Source organism: Colias eurytheme, chromosome 29 (genome assembly GCF_061535395.1).
Source record: "Colias eurytheme isolate Ceu_HAF_F1 chromosome 29, ilColEury1 Martin Lab GWU primary, whole genome shotgun sequence".
Classification (NCBI taxonomy): domain Eukaryota; kingdom Metazoa; phylum Arthropoda; class Insecta; order Lepidoptera; family Pieridae; genus Colias; species Colias eurytheme.
The window spans coordinates 499,414-516,012 of NC_143008.1; the positions used below are offsets into that span (position 1 = coordinate 499,414).

Here is a 16,599-nt window from a genome sequence, read left to right on the forward strand (position 1 = left end):
AAGTGAATAAACATTCGTGAAACTCGTAAGCAAGCCGTATATGTGTGGTATTGTGCTCGTATTCTACTTAAAGAAGCGCTCATTTGAATTTTCTCTAAATCTATCTATGTCTCCACAAATAATTCAGATAGAAACAAATCTTTATTTTTAAACAATTAAAAACTTTAAATTTCACTTGACTATCTCATGGACCAATAAGAGTATATTGGTCATGAGTCATGACTATTATATCTGAAGTTATAAGCACATTGTTTTATTTTAGTAAATTCTTGTTTGTGTACAAACGGGCCCTTCTCGGTTTCTATTAGATCTAATATAAATTTACATTAATCAAAATCTTTGTTGTGTCGCTTGGCTCAATTTAATATTTGCTATATTTGATCCAGAAGTTTATTATTAACAGATTTATTTTATTGAATACACAACCAAACGCAAATCAAGGGTCTTGATAGAATTTGCTCCGCGCTGGCTGAAGCCGGCACTGCTTAGTGCTAGTCTAAAACACATCACTACATAGTATAAAACTCTACATAGTACATAGTATAAGTCTCTATGTCCCTGTGCAGTGTGCATGCTTAAATCTTTAAAACTCCTCTACGGATTTTGATGTGTTTTTTTGAAGTGAAAACTTCTTTAGCGGCGTTGGGTATAAAATCTTAAACTCGCATCAGGACACGTGACCTGATCGAAAAAGCGTAAGACGGATGGATATCAAACATGCTGAACGTTAATAATCAAGTTTTCACTTCTGCCGGCACTCCCGGAGTGCAACCCGTCTTTTTTTTTTATATCGAAATTGCTTAGAATAATTATTAGATGAGTAAAGATTTGTCATTAAAGTTCAATCGAGTTTTTTTTAAACGAATTTGAAGAAAATTGCATTCGTACAAGTGACAAAATATATGTCGCAATGAGTTCATTCAGGCAATATCACAATTATTTATTTGTGTTTTATTTAAGTATATTATTTGTATTCTCTGAAATACGCACATTTAAGATAAGGTAAAAATTTTGTATTTATAATTCATTTACACGAATTAAATGTTTAAATCTTTAAATTCCTTTATTACATATCTTGCTGATGAAAGATATCTAAAAGCATTCATTAAACACTTGACCGTAATTTGAAGCTTACTTCATTGAGAAGGCACCTAGCTTTTTCCGCCTATTTTGCCCTCTCTTTCCGTTGTATATATGCTATCTCTCTCGCACACCTCTCCACCAGGTGGCGGGGCGCACGATAATGTGCGGGCGCTGGATGTTTTTTCATTGGCGTCTAGCTTCCGCCGCGAGAAGGTTGTCTACAAGACTACAACCTTGGTGCTATTAAGTATTAAGTATTGCTTAAAGCAAGTGCTAAAAGTGTTAAAAAGTGTATCCCGTCGGATTGGTACAGTGAGTTATTTTTACATCTATTCTAATAATATTTTACTTAAAAATGAGTAAAAATCTTTAAAGTCAACGGTATAATCGTTGGACTTTATTTAAAATGCTGAGGTTTTTAATGGATCCTTCAGCAATAGTTTATTTTTCAATATGCTTAAATACTTAATAGCATGAATAAAGATATTTAAAATTAACGATACAACCGTTACATTTTACTTGAAATAGTAACTTTTCTTTTGAAATATTTCATTATGCAATATGTACTAATTAATATTTGAATTTTTAATACTGTGAGTAAAGCTATTTTAACGGTGTTACCGTTCGGCTTTACTCGAATCGTTAATATTACTTTTGTGATTATTTGATATTACTAGATATATCAAATACCCTCTCTTGTATATAGATATTTTTAATTATTTATTTCATTTTTAATAATGTGTTTTTATAACAAGGTTACAAGTGAATTTTTCTTGGAAAAATTACAATTAATACCTACTTAGTATGGATATGAGCCAACTCAAAGCTTTACAGGCATACAATCCATTGCTACGACTTTATTACATTGTCGTTATCGCTAGGAACGGTTCGGAATTCCTATAATAGTTTATAACTAAAAATTATCGAACGAGATGAGTCAGCTCCAAGAAGTCACGACATGTCAGAACATGTTGTGATATTATTTTATAAATCGTACGGGAGTTACCGCTCAACTGAGTAATGATGGAATTCGCTCATGTATAGTAGATACGTACCATGAATGTACCACACATTCAAAACTATCCGTAGTCTATACGTGTCCTTTTATGAGTATTATTCTGATTCGTTTTTATGTGAAAATAGACATATTACACACGGCTAATTTGATTGAAAATTACGTTTCCTATGTTTCAAATGATGCAACTTTTTTGTTTAAACGAGTAAGTACCAAAATTTTACAATTAAATTCTTTGGTTTACTGAACTTGTGCTGAAAGGGTTATCGTATAATAATTATCGAGATACCTTAATATAAATTAGATTTAGATACATTTATTTCAAAGGATTTACAATTCACTTCTAACGTTTTAGAATAATATTATAAACTTGTACACCTTGACAAAAAGTAAAAAATTGCGGGTGAGTGGAGATTTTGTTCAATTAAATATAACGTCCTACGACGGTATGGTTGCGTTCGTAAGGAATGTTAACGGATATAAAGCAACTAAATGTTACATCGATTGCATGAACAAAAATAAATATGAATCGAAGTTCATTTTAAAATTTAGTGAATTGATTTGAATTATGAATTTATTAAATAGTTAGTTCTTTTTTATATAAACATAATAATTAATTACCATTGTCAAATCAATTCTTATTAATTCATCCTGGACAGTTGTCGCTAACATTGGAAAATAAGTTAAAGGACCTTGTTAATTGCTATATTATTTAAATGATTATTTACTGCTAATTTTATATTAGCACTAAGGTGTATTCTTGCTCGAAGCAGAATACATAAATGTGGCCACTACTCCTCGCAGGGGTTAGCCAGGTCAAATCCACCCTCGCAGGGTGTCTCTTAAGCATTTTTTGGCAGGCCCTACTTATTTCTAGTTACAAACATCCCTCGCGCAGCTGTCGCTCGCAGGGAAATGGTGCAAATATATATCGGCCCTCGCGGGGCTTTGATTACAACCGTCCCTCACGGAAAAGATGGTGCAAATATATATCAGCCCTCGCGGGGCTTTGATTACAACCGTCCCTCACGGAGAAATGGTGCAAATATATATCAGCCCTCGCGGGGCTTTGACTACAACAGTACCTCACGGAGACATGGTGCAAATATATATCAGCCCTCGCGGGGCTTTGATGGCGATTGGTGCAAATATACAAAGGATTGATCATTAAAATGATCATAGATATTTGCTTTCGTCAACGAGGACCCACGAAAGAAGTTTTGGATATGACCCTATCGGATCTTCACTCTTCTAAGGTAGGTAGAAAAAGGTTTTGAAATCTTCTTCACAGTGGGCAGTATAGTAATATGACCTAATAAATACAATAAAGGTTAGAGACGTCAAATAATGGGCGCATGAAATTGATACTTCGTATCCTAAAAGTTTACGCTTCAGGAATCAGGAAACCACCATTGGTTTACCAATTATGGAAATTGGAATTGAACAAATCGTATTTACCAATGTAAAGCCTATTCACAACAAAGGAAGGCGAGTCGGATCAAATATCATCTCGCAGATGATTTGTGGCGGTGGTTTCGAGGATTGTCACCAAGCCTTGTGTCAACGGTATGTTTGGTATCGTCATTCAATGGCACTAGCTGACCAATTTAAACATCGGAAGAGATTTTTTAATCGCAAAGCGATTGAATGTAACAAATGACGATTGATTCAAAATCAAATTTCAAATTTCAAACGATTGATTACGTATATTTGACCTCTCATAGGCCTATTTTAGTTGCCCGGTCTTGTAGGCAATTTATTTGACTCGTTTTTCAACCCATTTGACCTCATTATTGCACCCATGAGATTTTTCTTCAGGGCTCAAACAATAAATCGCTGAGGGATTAGGATAATCGTTTGTTAGACAAGTTTCTTGTCATCCCACCAGGATTATTATATTGTATAATAAAGTTATATACAACTATTTACGTAAAACGTTTAAGTACTCAACGAATACTGAGAATACTGACTGTTGAGTTACATAGGATAGAGGATAAATAACGGAAAGTCAATCTATCCAAACAAAAGCCTCTTATTATTAGATATTACTTGGAACCCCTACCCTAACGAGAAAGCTCTGCCAAATGACTGTTCATTTCTTTGCTTTGAGGGGGGGGGGGGGGGGCAATAAATGAAATGCAGTAGGTACAGACTATACGGCTTTTAAAATATAAGTCTGGTAAGCGAACTAAAACTTTGCTAGTTTAGTTCTTGCTATATCGCTGTCCGTGGCTGCCTCGCGTGTTTACGGATGAATAAAGTAATGTCCTGTCTTCGCATCCACAGCTAACTGTCCTATACTGTCATAATCTTAACACAGATTCATTGGACATAGCTCCCCACGAGCTCTGTTCTTCATTTTTGCACTCGCACAACTGTGGACAACACGAGAGCAATGCCTGCATTGGTAGCAGTTACAATCAAGGGCTAGCAAGGTAGGCTAGCCATATTACGGATGTTGGAACAACCGACTATATTTAGGGCAATTTTCTTTGTCCAGTGTAACGTTTAGACTGTCGTAGCATTCCTACGGAACAAAGATGGGATCAGATCTGCATCCTTAATGAAGTTAATCGAAAGGAGATACTTTCAGACGACGATAGTATTCAAAATCCACCATATTCCTGAGCATAATAATGCATAGTTAAGCTTATAATCTCTCTTGCCATTATCCTGCAGCAGAATTCCTTGGCGATAATTTGTTCTCGTAATGCTCGGGCCACACTAACGTCTAACGTCTAATGCCTTTTATCGCGATAATTATTCCGATAATTTTTAAGGCGTTAAGTGGGTTGCTACACTTGAACGGTCAACGTGAATGCCGATTGTTGGCGATAAAAACGGCGTTAATTTTACTAAAATTCTAGCAAGATGGACGTAGTGTGACCGCTTCATTGCATTAATTCTCGCGATAAAGCTATCGCCTCGCCAAACGGCAATGTTAATGCCGTTGTTAAATAATACTTGCTACACCTAAAGTTAACGTCCATTATCGCGTTAATTAATGGCATTTCCCGTTAGTGTGGCCCCAGCATTAGAACGAGCGAGGTTGTTACGATAATATGAGAAATCCTGTCAGTTAGAGACCTGAACGACGCGATAGAGTACCGCTATTTCAGTAGTAGTAGCACCTAGAAGGGTGAAGGTATTCTGGAAAGCGGAATTGAAGGCCCGGTCAGCAGCACCAGCCACCTAATAGACAGTGTTCAGTGCTGCACCACTATAATCTGCAAAATGACTCTGACGGTATGAAAATGTGGAGTACATTTTCAAAATATCAAATGATATAGTTGGAATAAAAAAATCCTATTTGCCTCCGTCTACCCAAAAGACGTACGGAGTAGCTAGTAGTAGTTGGTTGAATTATAATAAGTATAGTTAAAATCCTTTATTACTGACTGGATAAATTTGGCTCTTTTCCTATCTGACGTTCATATAGCTGTTGACTGCCTAGTGTTATGCACAAACACTTTTATAAATAAGTCACGTTATGTAGTCCCGAGACTTTCGGTATACAAGTTCTGATGTAAATCATAATTATATCTTAAAACTGAATTGATTAAAAGTAACGTAGTTACTTAGCTGTAGTAATTGCAGTTTTGGGACACAGATAAGCTCTTTGTCATTTTAGTCTCTTGAGTTCAGTATATTTGTTTCCAGTACAGAGTTTATGACCTATCAGTTTTAAATAAATAATTCATGCATTGTACTGAAAGTACCAGCCATGTTTAGATTATGATTGCGACGTTGGCTCTAAACATTAAAAGATACCGCACGGTTTAGTTGGATGTTAAAAATCTGTATTATAATTTAAAGCATATACCTGTTTTGTTATTTTATTGCCTTATTCAAGGGGTGACCTTTTAAATTTACTTCTGACCCCAAAAGTAAGGACCAAGGTCTCTTCTTGTCCGCTTGTAGCAGGTTGGGTTAAAACTGTGTGAGTTGAGACATTTGGTAATTCTATGTTAATATGATTCAATGATGCTTCTGCAGAGTTCTAATTGAATAAATAAAGGTTTGAGTTTGAGGTATTTTTGCCTCGTCGGGATCAGCTGTTGCTTCATTTTGTAAGTAACATCTAAATGCGTAATTGAAAGTCGTTACTGGCGCTTTCGCAGATTTACGCTAAAGATAGTGGAAATTGTAGTTACTTTAACTTTTCAAGCCCAAAAGGTTAACTAAGGTACACTTGAACCAATCTCATAAGTTCTAATACTTTTAATCATTATGATTAACTTTTTGGTTCTTATTGGTAGGTATACTATCTGCACACCTTACTCTTTCAAATAAAGAAATAAGTAATTACTTATGTATTCAAATTCACATTGGCGTCACATTGTACACCAGGTGGGTAACAAACAGGTCTCAATGAAGTAAGCTTCAAATTACGGTCAAGTGTTTAATAGCTGTGTTTTACCTGAAAATAAAACACATATTAAATACTTACCTATATTTGAAGCTTACACTTAACGTCCACCTGTTGTGGATTTCGACTCAATGAAAAAACATCCAGCGCCCGCACATTATCGTGCGCCCCGCCACCTGGTGGAGAGGTGTGCGAGAGAGATAGCATATATACAACGGAAAGAGAGGGCAAAATAGGCGGAAAAAGCTAGGTGCCTTCTCAATGAAGTAAGCTTCAAATATAGGTAAGTATTTAATATGTGTTTTATTTTCAGGTAAAACACAGCTATTTATAATGTGAGCTATTCAATAATGGATGGCGCTACTAATGCATAATATAAAAAAGCTTTAAACTATATATTATATACAATGCAAACTATCCAATAACAGATGGCGCTACGGATATATTATTATTGTTATATAATAAACATATTAATTACGAGTAAGCTTTTCAATAATAGATGACGCTTATAAATTATGTAAACTATTCAATAACAGATGGCGCTGTTCATATAATATTATATAAGCACATTTTATACAACTGAGCTCTTCAACAATAGATGGCGCTAGTCAAATATAATAAACACATTTCATACAAGTGAGTTTTTCAACAATAGATGCCGCTTTTAATATATAATTTAAAATAACTTATTTATTTGTAATGTAAACTATTCATAAACAGATGGCGCTTCTCATTTAATATAAGAACATTTTGTAAAAGTAAGCTATTCGATAATAGATGGCGCTTTTGATGTTTAATTAAAAAAACTATTTATTTTTAATAATATATAATCTACTCAATCACGCTACTCGTAAGCAACTTTTATAAAAGTGAGCTATTTAATAATAGATGACGCTGTTTATGCATAATATAAAATTAAAAACTTTTAAATATTGTTTTTTATACAATTTTCTATCCAATAACAGATGGCGCTACTAATATAAAAATAGTAATGGGCATTTTCACAAAAATGTATACCCCCCTGATTTTCAACTGTCCCTCGAATTCATTAAATTCTATATAATGAAGTAGTTGCCAGAATTATTTATATATGTTATCAAAGTGATTATACGTAAGTATACAATATTTTGTTTTTTTAACAAAAACTATGACAAAATCTAAAATAAAGTTAAGTTAATTATAAATAACAATCGAAAAATGGGTAATTTTACGCTGTCCCCTGCTTACTTTTACGCGTTTATTACATTATTTCTTAACTTTTTTGTAAGAAAGGTACCATCTTTTAAGGTTTTATTTGGTCCAGGATAATCAGTTACTGTGATAATAGTTAAAATATAATAACCTTATATAACAAAATAAAAGATAAAAAAATAAAAAAGAAAATCAAAAAAATTGTCCTTCCCGGAACATTCAGTTGTGTCACCGATTTTCTAAAAAGAAAATTACTGTGGTTCAATTAATTTTGCATTACTGTCAACACCATAGCTACTGCTATGCAACTTATCAGGTTAGAAGCCGTCAGGGTCAAAAAACTGCTTAGAAGGAGTGCACGCGTGTTTGCAAGCCGCAGGGACCAAATTCTTCATTCAGGTATGTGACCATATTTTGGCTTATTTCTATCTATTTATCTTGTAGTATTTAGTTAATTTTGTTTTAAATGTTTTTATATGTAAGTTGATCAAAAGTTTTGATGAATATAAGTGTTGTGGTTATATTTTAAACCGTTTTTATTACTAGAGGATTATCAAATGTGACTTCCGCTGTGTGACTATTTGAGCGGTCACATATACGCTGAACGAAAAGTCACAACATGCCTGAACACATAAAGCAATGTTTACATGGCGATTTTCTTGAGCTATAAAAATATTTTTCTAAGACATTTTTGACTGAGTAGGAAACTACGGCAAAAAGTAGATTTCAAAAATAAAAATTATTTCCCCATACAAATCGCAACAGCTGATTGATCATTTTGCATGAGGAAGTAAAATTTTTTTTTGAGGAAAAAAAAAAGAAGCATTATGCAGAAAAAGAAACAAAATAAGCCAGCAGAACTAAGAATCTAGACAATGTGCCTTGTATAACAACGAAAGATAATAATGGAACAAAAATTAATATTTTTCACGATATTTTTCATTGGTTTTTTTTTTATTTACAGATTAACCTTCGTGTTTGCAGCGTCCACTGAAACAAGATTTTTTTTATCAAATATGGTGATTGAGATTATTTAAGGTTAATAATAAACGAATCACGAAGACTGATTATCGACTGATTAATTTGATTAGTGCCAATATAAAACATAAAAGAGACTTCTTATTCTTGAATCTTGATAGTAATTTACCCTTTAGATAAATAATAATAATGTGATGGCTTAAGCCCGAACTGATTGTGATAATTTAGTTTGAAGTTAAGTTAAGTTTATAATTATATTTATTATGTGTGCCTGCGTACTTTTTTTTCGCCATGTAAACGCACCCTTTCCCTTTTTAGGTATTCGGTTGTGTGACTGTCCCTATATTACGGAGCTGAATTTTTTAAATATTTCAGTAGATTTTACATTTAATGCCCTTCAAATCAGTCTCTTTAATGGAGAATAATACATAAGTGTAATATTTGTTGCCTTTTCTCTAAAAAAGTATCTAACATTTTAAATGTAAAGATAATTGTGCACGACAAACCGTAAAGTACCTAATTTATTGTAAATATAACGTTAGAATCCTGAAGGCTTACGCCTGAAGGCTTATAAAATAATTAGTATGAAAAGAAATACGAATTTGTTCTAGTTATATTGAAAAGTTTGTTTTGTAAAGCAAACTATCTAACTAGTCTAGTAAAGTAAAATAAGTGTTCAGTATAAAATCCTGAAGGCTTATGCCTGGAGGATTATCTGTATAGTAAAGTATAAGGAACAGTTCGTACGTAAAGTTATTTGTGATGTCTATTGCATAAAGATTTATGAAGGCTTATGCCTGAAAGGTTATTATTGTGTTAAGAATGTTCAGTAGAATAGTAAATGTTTATATTTTGTTTTAATATTGTAGATGTTTAATTGTAGATTGAAAATGTTTTATGATATTAGTAAATGTTTATGTCTCTCGTATATTAGTGAATGTTTATGTCTTTCTTTATGTTTTATGAATATTTTAATTGTTTAAAGTGTGATATTAGGATTTAATTGTGTATTTCGTCATGCGACAGCGTCACGTCCGCGACTGAGCGCACACGCCGTCCCCCGCAGTATATTTATACACCTGAAGCGGGGGACGGGGTAGTATAAAAGAAAATTTGTAAAGAATTGTGCGCGCAGTCTAAACGGGGCGCTGGCGGAGTATATTATGGGTGTAATATTAGAATAATATGTTATAATGATTGTAATAAAAACAATAAAACTGTAAATTTATGTATAAGTAAATATTTGAGAAATAAAGAGTGAGGTAAGGGGCGTGGCCAGCCGGAGTGGAGGGGATAACGTGTAAAGTATAAATATGGACGCAAAACCGGTTGCGTCACGGCATTCCAGTTCCACCCGCGCTTCAATGAAAAAGTAAGAAGAATAACTCCGCTCCGGCTCGGCACCCTGGCCCTCTACGTATGAAGAAATAATTGTTTGTATTATTTGCAAACCCCCACACCACTACAGTCCACTAAGAGAGGGCCTTCAGCCGACATTAACATTGGTCAGCTTCGAGCCGGATAAGAAGAAAAATGAACACGAGAAGCCGGAGCGGAAGAGGAACAACACCATCAGCATCAGAAGCGACCGCCACCGCCACAGGAACGTCGTCTACGAATACGTCGGGAGAAACAAGCTACACTACGGGGACATCGGAGACCTGCACGACCGCGACGAGAACGACGAGGACAGAGGAGAAGAGCAGCTCGACGCCAGCTACGCCGAGCACCATGCCCGTCGACAAGTTGCAGCCAGCACCGTCACCCATCGTGGGATACACAAACGCCGCTTTCGCGGCGCCAGCCGACAACGCCGACGCGCCGACGACCGCCGCCTCCGCGGCACCGACGAGCAACGTACACCTGAATACAAACGCCGCTCTCGCGGCGCCATCGAACGTCGCCGCCGGGTCGCCAGCACGCCGCTCGAAGACGCTCCGCCAGGCATCAGAGGTGCGGTCGCGGCGCTCCGTAGCCTCCCGCAAAAGACTCCTCGCGGAGTTGGAGGTGAAAGAGCGCCTAGCCGAACTGAAGCTGGAACAAGCGAAGGCCGCAGCAGAACTGGAAAAGGCGCGGCTAGAAAGAATACGCGCCGAAGAAGAATCAACAACGGAAGAGGAAGAAGAGGACTACGAACCGGAACGACGGGTCGAGTCGTGGTTGGAACAGCATTTAAGCCAGCCACTGCCACCCGCCGCCAACCCGACTCGCGAGCTCTCACCGCCACGCTACACAGCGAAGAACGCCGACAACAAGGAAGATCGAGGATGGGGGGCCCGCCAGGAACAGGACGACGGGCCACGGGAACTGAAGAAATACCCGCCCACGCGGTCACCAGAAGTTGCGGCAATTGTAACCGCCTTCAATGAAGTCGCAAGAAGCCAAAGGAAAACAATAAGATACGGCGGTGAACTGCCAACGTTCACCGGCTCCAGTCACGAGTGGCTATCATTCAAGGCATCGTATGAAGAAACTGAAGAAGGATTCACCGACGGGGAAAACGTCGCACGATTGAGAAAGGCGCTGAAAGGAGCAGCCCTAGAAGCCGTCACCGCCCTACTCATATCGCACACCGGACCCGAGAAAATCATTGAAGCCCTGCAGAGGAGGTTCGGCCGCCCAGACGCGCTGGTTCTGGGCGAAATGGAAAAAATCAAGTCGCTGCCGCGAGTGACGGACAACCCGCGGGACATCTGCATATTCGCAAATAAAATAGCGAATATCGTCGCCACCGTCGAAGTTTTAAGAAAACAAGAATACCTGCACAGCCCGGAAATGCTGCGGCAGGTACTGGAAAAGCTGACGCCGATTATGAAGAATAAATGGTACGACTTCGCTGCCGACGAACGCGACAAGACACCGCTACTGAAAAAGCTCGCAGAATTCCTGAATAAAGAAGCAGACAAGTGCTCCAGCTACGCTCCATTAGATACAGAAACAAGGAAAAGGACGGAGCGAGCCTACGCAACGAACGACGCGAGCGAGCGAGAAACAAGATGCCCGATGTGCGAGCGAGAGCACAAACTCGTCGAGTGTCGACAATTTACGAACAGCGACGTAAATACACGATGGGAAATAGCGAAGAAATATCGAGTGTGCTTCCGCTGTCTTCGAAGCAAACATCAACGAGCAACATGCCGCGCTCGTCCTTGCGGCCTCAACGGGTGCACCATGAAGCACCACAAGATGCTCCACCATACCAAGACAGCGGAAAAGAAAATTGAAGAAACAGCGCAACCGCAAGCCAGTGAAGAGAAAGTCCTAGTATCAGCAATTAACATCAACAGCGCTACGTCGGAGCAACCTACGCGCCGCCGCGCGTATCTGAAGATCGCTCCCATCACCATCATGGGACCGAAAGGAAAATGCGACACGTACGCGCTACTCGACGAAGGAAGCACGGTGACCATCATTGAAACGGCGCTTGCAGAGCAGCTGGGTCTCGACGGGCCACGCGAGTCCATCACAATTCAAGGCGTGAATGGGCACGAGAATGAGCACGAATACAGCAAGAGAGTGAAGGCACGAGTACGAGGACGACATGAAGAAAAAGAATACGCATTAGACAACGCCCGCACCGTGCACCAGCTCCACGCATTCACGCAGTCCATCCGCGAGAGTGACATCGCCCGCTGCAACCATCTGCACGACCTGCAAGAGGACCTACTATATGAAAATGCAACACCGAAGCTGCTGATAGGACAAGACAACTGGGAGCTCATTATAACGCGAAAACTACGGCACGGCAAGAGGAATCAGCCCGTCGCTTCGAAGACATTATTAGGATGGGTCCTGCACGGCTGCCGCTCCTCGAACAAGCACCCAGTTTTGTTCTGTTCTCATCTCTCGGAAGCGGAGAAGTCACCTGACACACTCGAAAATATGATGAAGAAATACTTCGAATTAGAATCCATCGGCATCGAACCCAAAAGACAGCGCAGCGACCCGGAGCAGCAGGCACTCAGCATATTGGAAAAGAAAAGTCAACGCCTGCCGTCCGGCCGATATGAAACCGGACTCCTATGGAGAGACGAGTCCGCAGATACACCGAACAACTACGGCGACACATTGAAAAGATTGAAGACATTAGAAAAGAAATTGGACAAAGACGGAGAGCTGAAGAAACAATATGAAGAAAGAATAAAAAATCTACTCTCGTCCGGCTACGCAGAGAGGGCGCAGACTCCGCCCACCGGCGGGAGAGTGTGGTACCTCCCGCACTTTCCAGTGATTAACCCGGACAAAGCGAAGATTCGTCTGGTGCACGACGCGGCCGCTAAGTCACACGGCCGCTCTCTCAACGACATGCTGCTGCCCGGGCCCGACCTGCTACAATCTCTGCCTGCCGTCATCATGAAGTTCCGTCAACATCCAATCGCCGTGTCCGCCGACATCAAGGAAATGTTCATGCAGATAAAAATTATAGAAGAAGACCGTGACGCGCTACGCTTCCTCTGGCGTGGCGATCGACGCGACGACGGGCCGCCCGATGAATATCGTATGACATCGCTCATCTTCGGCGCCTCTTCATCACCGTGCACCGCACTCTACATCAAGAATAGAAACGCGCAAGAACACGCGAACGAGAGTCCGGCAGCCGCACGCGCGATTCAAGAGAACCATTATATGGACGACTATATACATAGCTACGCGTCCGAAGATGAAGCAAGGGAGATAACGGCGCACGTCGATCGCATACATCGATACGCCGGCTTCGAGCTGCGTGGGTGGGCATCGAACAATGAAAACGCGATAAGAAGCTTTACGAACACCGGGGCGACCACCGTCGAGATCGGCGGGAGCGAGACAGAGCGAACATTGGGACTACTCTGGCACGTGAAACAAGACTACATCGGTTTTCGCGTAAACACAAAACGTGTACCACAGGAAATAATCGAAAATAAGCGAACACCTACGAAGAGAGAAGCCCTCAGTCTCATCATGTCGGTCTTCGACCCACTCGGCCTCATCGCGGCGAAAAGAATAATGCAAGATACGTGGAAGTACAACACCGGCTGGGACGACCCCATTCCCGGCGCGCTACAACATCGCTGGGAAAACTGGGTGGCGAATATTCAGCATCTCGACGCGCTCCGCATCCCACGCTGCTATGACTACGAACCCGCGGCTGAGAGAGAGATACACACATTCGTGGACGCCAGCGAAGAAGCATACGCAGCAGTCGTGTACATAAGAGCGACGCGCGCCGACGGATCGATAAACATCGCGATCGCCGCCGCGAAAAGCAGGGTCACGCCCACGAAACCGATATCGATCCCACGTCTGGAGCTGCAAGCCGCCCTGCTCGGAGCACGCCTCACACGAACAGTCGAGGAAGGTCACGACTTCGCCTTCAAAAGAAAAGTGTATTGGAGCGACTCAAGAACAGCACTTGCATGGATACGCAGCGAGCCACGTACATATAAAACATTCGTGGCGCACCGGCTAGCCGAAATAGAAGACCTCACGAAAAAGGATGAATGGCGCTGGGTCCCCACGGCGCACAATACGGCGGACGACGCTACGCGCAACACCCCCGCTGACTTCGACCCGCAACACCGTTGGTTCACCGGTCCAGACTTCCTCCGCTACGAAGAATGCGACTGGCCGGTTGAGAAGAAAGAAAACATCATCACCGACACGGGCGAAGAAAAAGAAAAATGCGGCGCGCTGAACACGTCGGACCCCGCCCCCGCATTCATCGACATCGAGCGCTTCTCACAATGGACACGGCTAGTGCGCACAACGGCCCGCGTACTGCAATTCATCGAACTCTGTCGTCGCCCCAAACAACTCGTCAATGCAACACGTCGAAAACGTACAAGAAAAAACGAAGAAAAAGACGCGACATGGAAAAGAAATATGAAAAAGAACAAAGAGAAAATCGTCTCGCGTCCGAACAACGAAAAAAGAAAATATAGAATATTAAGTGCGCGCCACCTACGCGCCGCGGAAAACATACTCGTAAAATTAGCACAGAAAGCAACGTACGGGAAAGAGATAGCGATACTACAGCAAGGACACCCGCTCACTGAAAAATATCAAGGTCCGCTAGCGGGATTAAGTGTCGCCTTAGACGAAAACGGAATACTGAAACTACGAGGAAGAGTGAATGAAGCCAGCGCGATCGAGGCAGAGGCCGCAAACCCGACAGTGCTCGACGGAAAACACAAGTATACGCAGCTCTATATACAACACATACATGAAAAACTGCATCACGGCGGCGTCGAAATTGTAGTAAACGAACTAAGACAAAGACTGTGGATAACAAGAATACGACCCGCGACAAAGGAGGTGTTGAAGAGCTGCCCGCGCTGCCGCCTGCTGCGCGCCAAACCCGCGCGCCCATCGACCGGCAACCTGCCCGCCGCACGCCTCGCGCATCACGCGCGCCCATTCACATTCACTGGACTTGACTACTTCGGCCCGCAAGAGGTAACCGTCGGCCGCCATCGAGAGAAGCGCTACGTGGCCCTCTTCACGTGCTTAACATCGCGTGCCATACATCTGGAGGTCGTCGTGTCACTCAGCACCGATTCAGCGATCAACGCGCTGCGCCGCTTCATAGCGCGGCGCGGCTGCCCGGCCGAGATATGGAGTGACAACGCAACGTGCTTCCGCGCGGCCAACAGAGAGCTCACGGACGCGTGGGCCGCACTTGAAGAGGAAGCAGCAGCCCGCCGCATCAGCTGGCGCTTCCTTCCGCCGGCCGCCCCATTCATGGCCGGCGCGTGGGAGCGCATGGTACGCACCGTGAAAGAAGCCCTACGCCACACGCTTCACGAGCAGCGCCCGAGTGACGAGACGCTCGCCACACTCCTCGCCGAAGTAGAAGCCACCGTAAACTCACGCCCACTCACTCATGTGGCCGTGACCCCCGACGTGCCGCCCGCCATCACACCGAATATGATCCTGCTGGGCTCCAACTGCTACGTGCCGCCACCCTGCACCATCGAGGAAGACCAAACAACAGCGCGCACACACTGGAAGCGCGCGCAGCAGCTCGCCGACACCTTCTGGCGACGCTGGGTGCGAGAGTACCTGCCCGTACTCCAACAGCGGCGGGAGCCCCACGCAAGCGGCGCGGCCCCCAAGATCGGCGACCTGGTCATCGTGTGCGACTCCAATCAACCAAGGAACACGTGGCCCCGAGGACGAGTCGTCGCTACGTATCCCGGCAAGGACGGCGAGGTACGAGTGGTCGACGTGGAGACCAGCGGCGGCAGAATCCTCCGGCGGCCCACCAAGAAGATCGTCGTGCTACCAGTTCAAATCGCAGAGTGCGACGGCGGGAGAAATGTGCACGACAAACCGTAAAGTACCTAATTTATTGTAAATATAACGTTAGAATCCTGAAGGCTTACGCCTGAAGGCTTATAAAATAATTAGTATGAAAAGAAATACGAATTTGTTCTAGTTATATTGAAAAGTTTGTTTTGTAAAGCAAACTATCTAACTAGTCTAGTAAAGTAAAATAAGTGTTCAGTATAAAATCCTGAAGGCTTATGCCTGGAGGATTATCTGTATAGTAAAGTATAAGGAACAGTTCGTACGTAAAGTTATTTGTGATGTCTATTGCATAAAGATTTATGAAGGCTTATGCCTGAAAGGTTATTATTGTGTTAAGAATGTTCAGTAGAATAGTAAATGTTTATATTTTGTTTTAATATTGTAGATGTTTAATTGTAGATTGAAAATGTTTTATGATATTAGTAAATGTTTATGTCTCTCGTATATTAGTGAATGTTTATGTCTTTCTTTATGTTTTATGAATATTTTAATTGTTTAAAGTGTGATATTAGGATTTAATTGTGTATTTCGTCATGCGACAGCGTCACGTCCGCGACTGAGCGCACACGCCGTCCCCCGCAGTATATTTATACACCTGAAGCGGGGGACGGGGTAGTATAAAAGAAAATTTGTAAAGAATTGTGCGCGCAGTCTAAACGGGGCGCTGGCGGAG

General features: G+C 41.5%; 1 protein-coding gene and 1 long non-coding RNA gene across 2 annotated transcripts; both read left to right on the top strand.

Annotated features, from left to right (window-relative positions):
- The first annotated feature begins 7,752 nt into the window (after window positions 1–7,752).
- Window positions 7,753–8,906, top strand: LOC149895983 (uncharacterized). The gene is made up of 2 exons (XR_016458396.1): window positions 7,753–8,057; window positions 8,623–8,906. It is a non-coding gene; the product is annotated as an uncharacterized LOC149895983 (long non-coding RNA).
- A 1,263-nt stretch (window positions 8,907–10,169) lies between these two features.
- On the top strand, window positions 10,170–15,953 carry LOC149895984 (uncharacterized). The gene has a single exon (XM_090118390.1). It carries the CDS (start codon window positions 10,170–10,172, stop codon window positions 15,951–15,953), a length of 5,784 nt encoding a protein of 1,927 aa, XP_089974516.1.
- The last annotated feature ends 646 nt before the right edge of the window (window positions 15,954–16,599 follow it).

What these genes read in the sequence shown, in the direction of transcription:
- LOC149895984 (XM_090118390.1), top strand. Translation starts at nt 10,170, where the DNA reads ATGAACACGAGAAGCCGGAGCGGAAGAGGAACAACACCATCAGCATCA.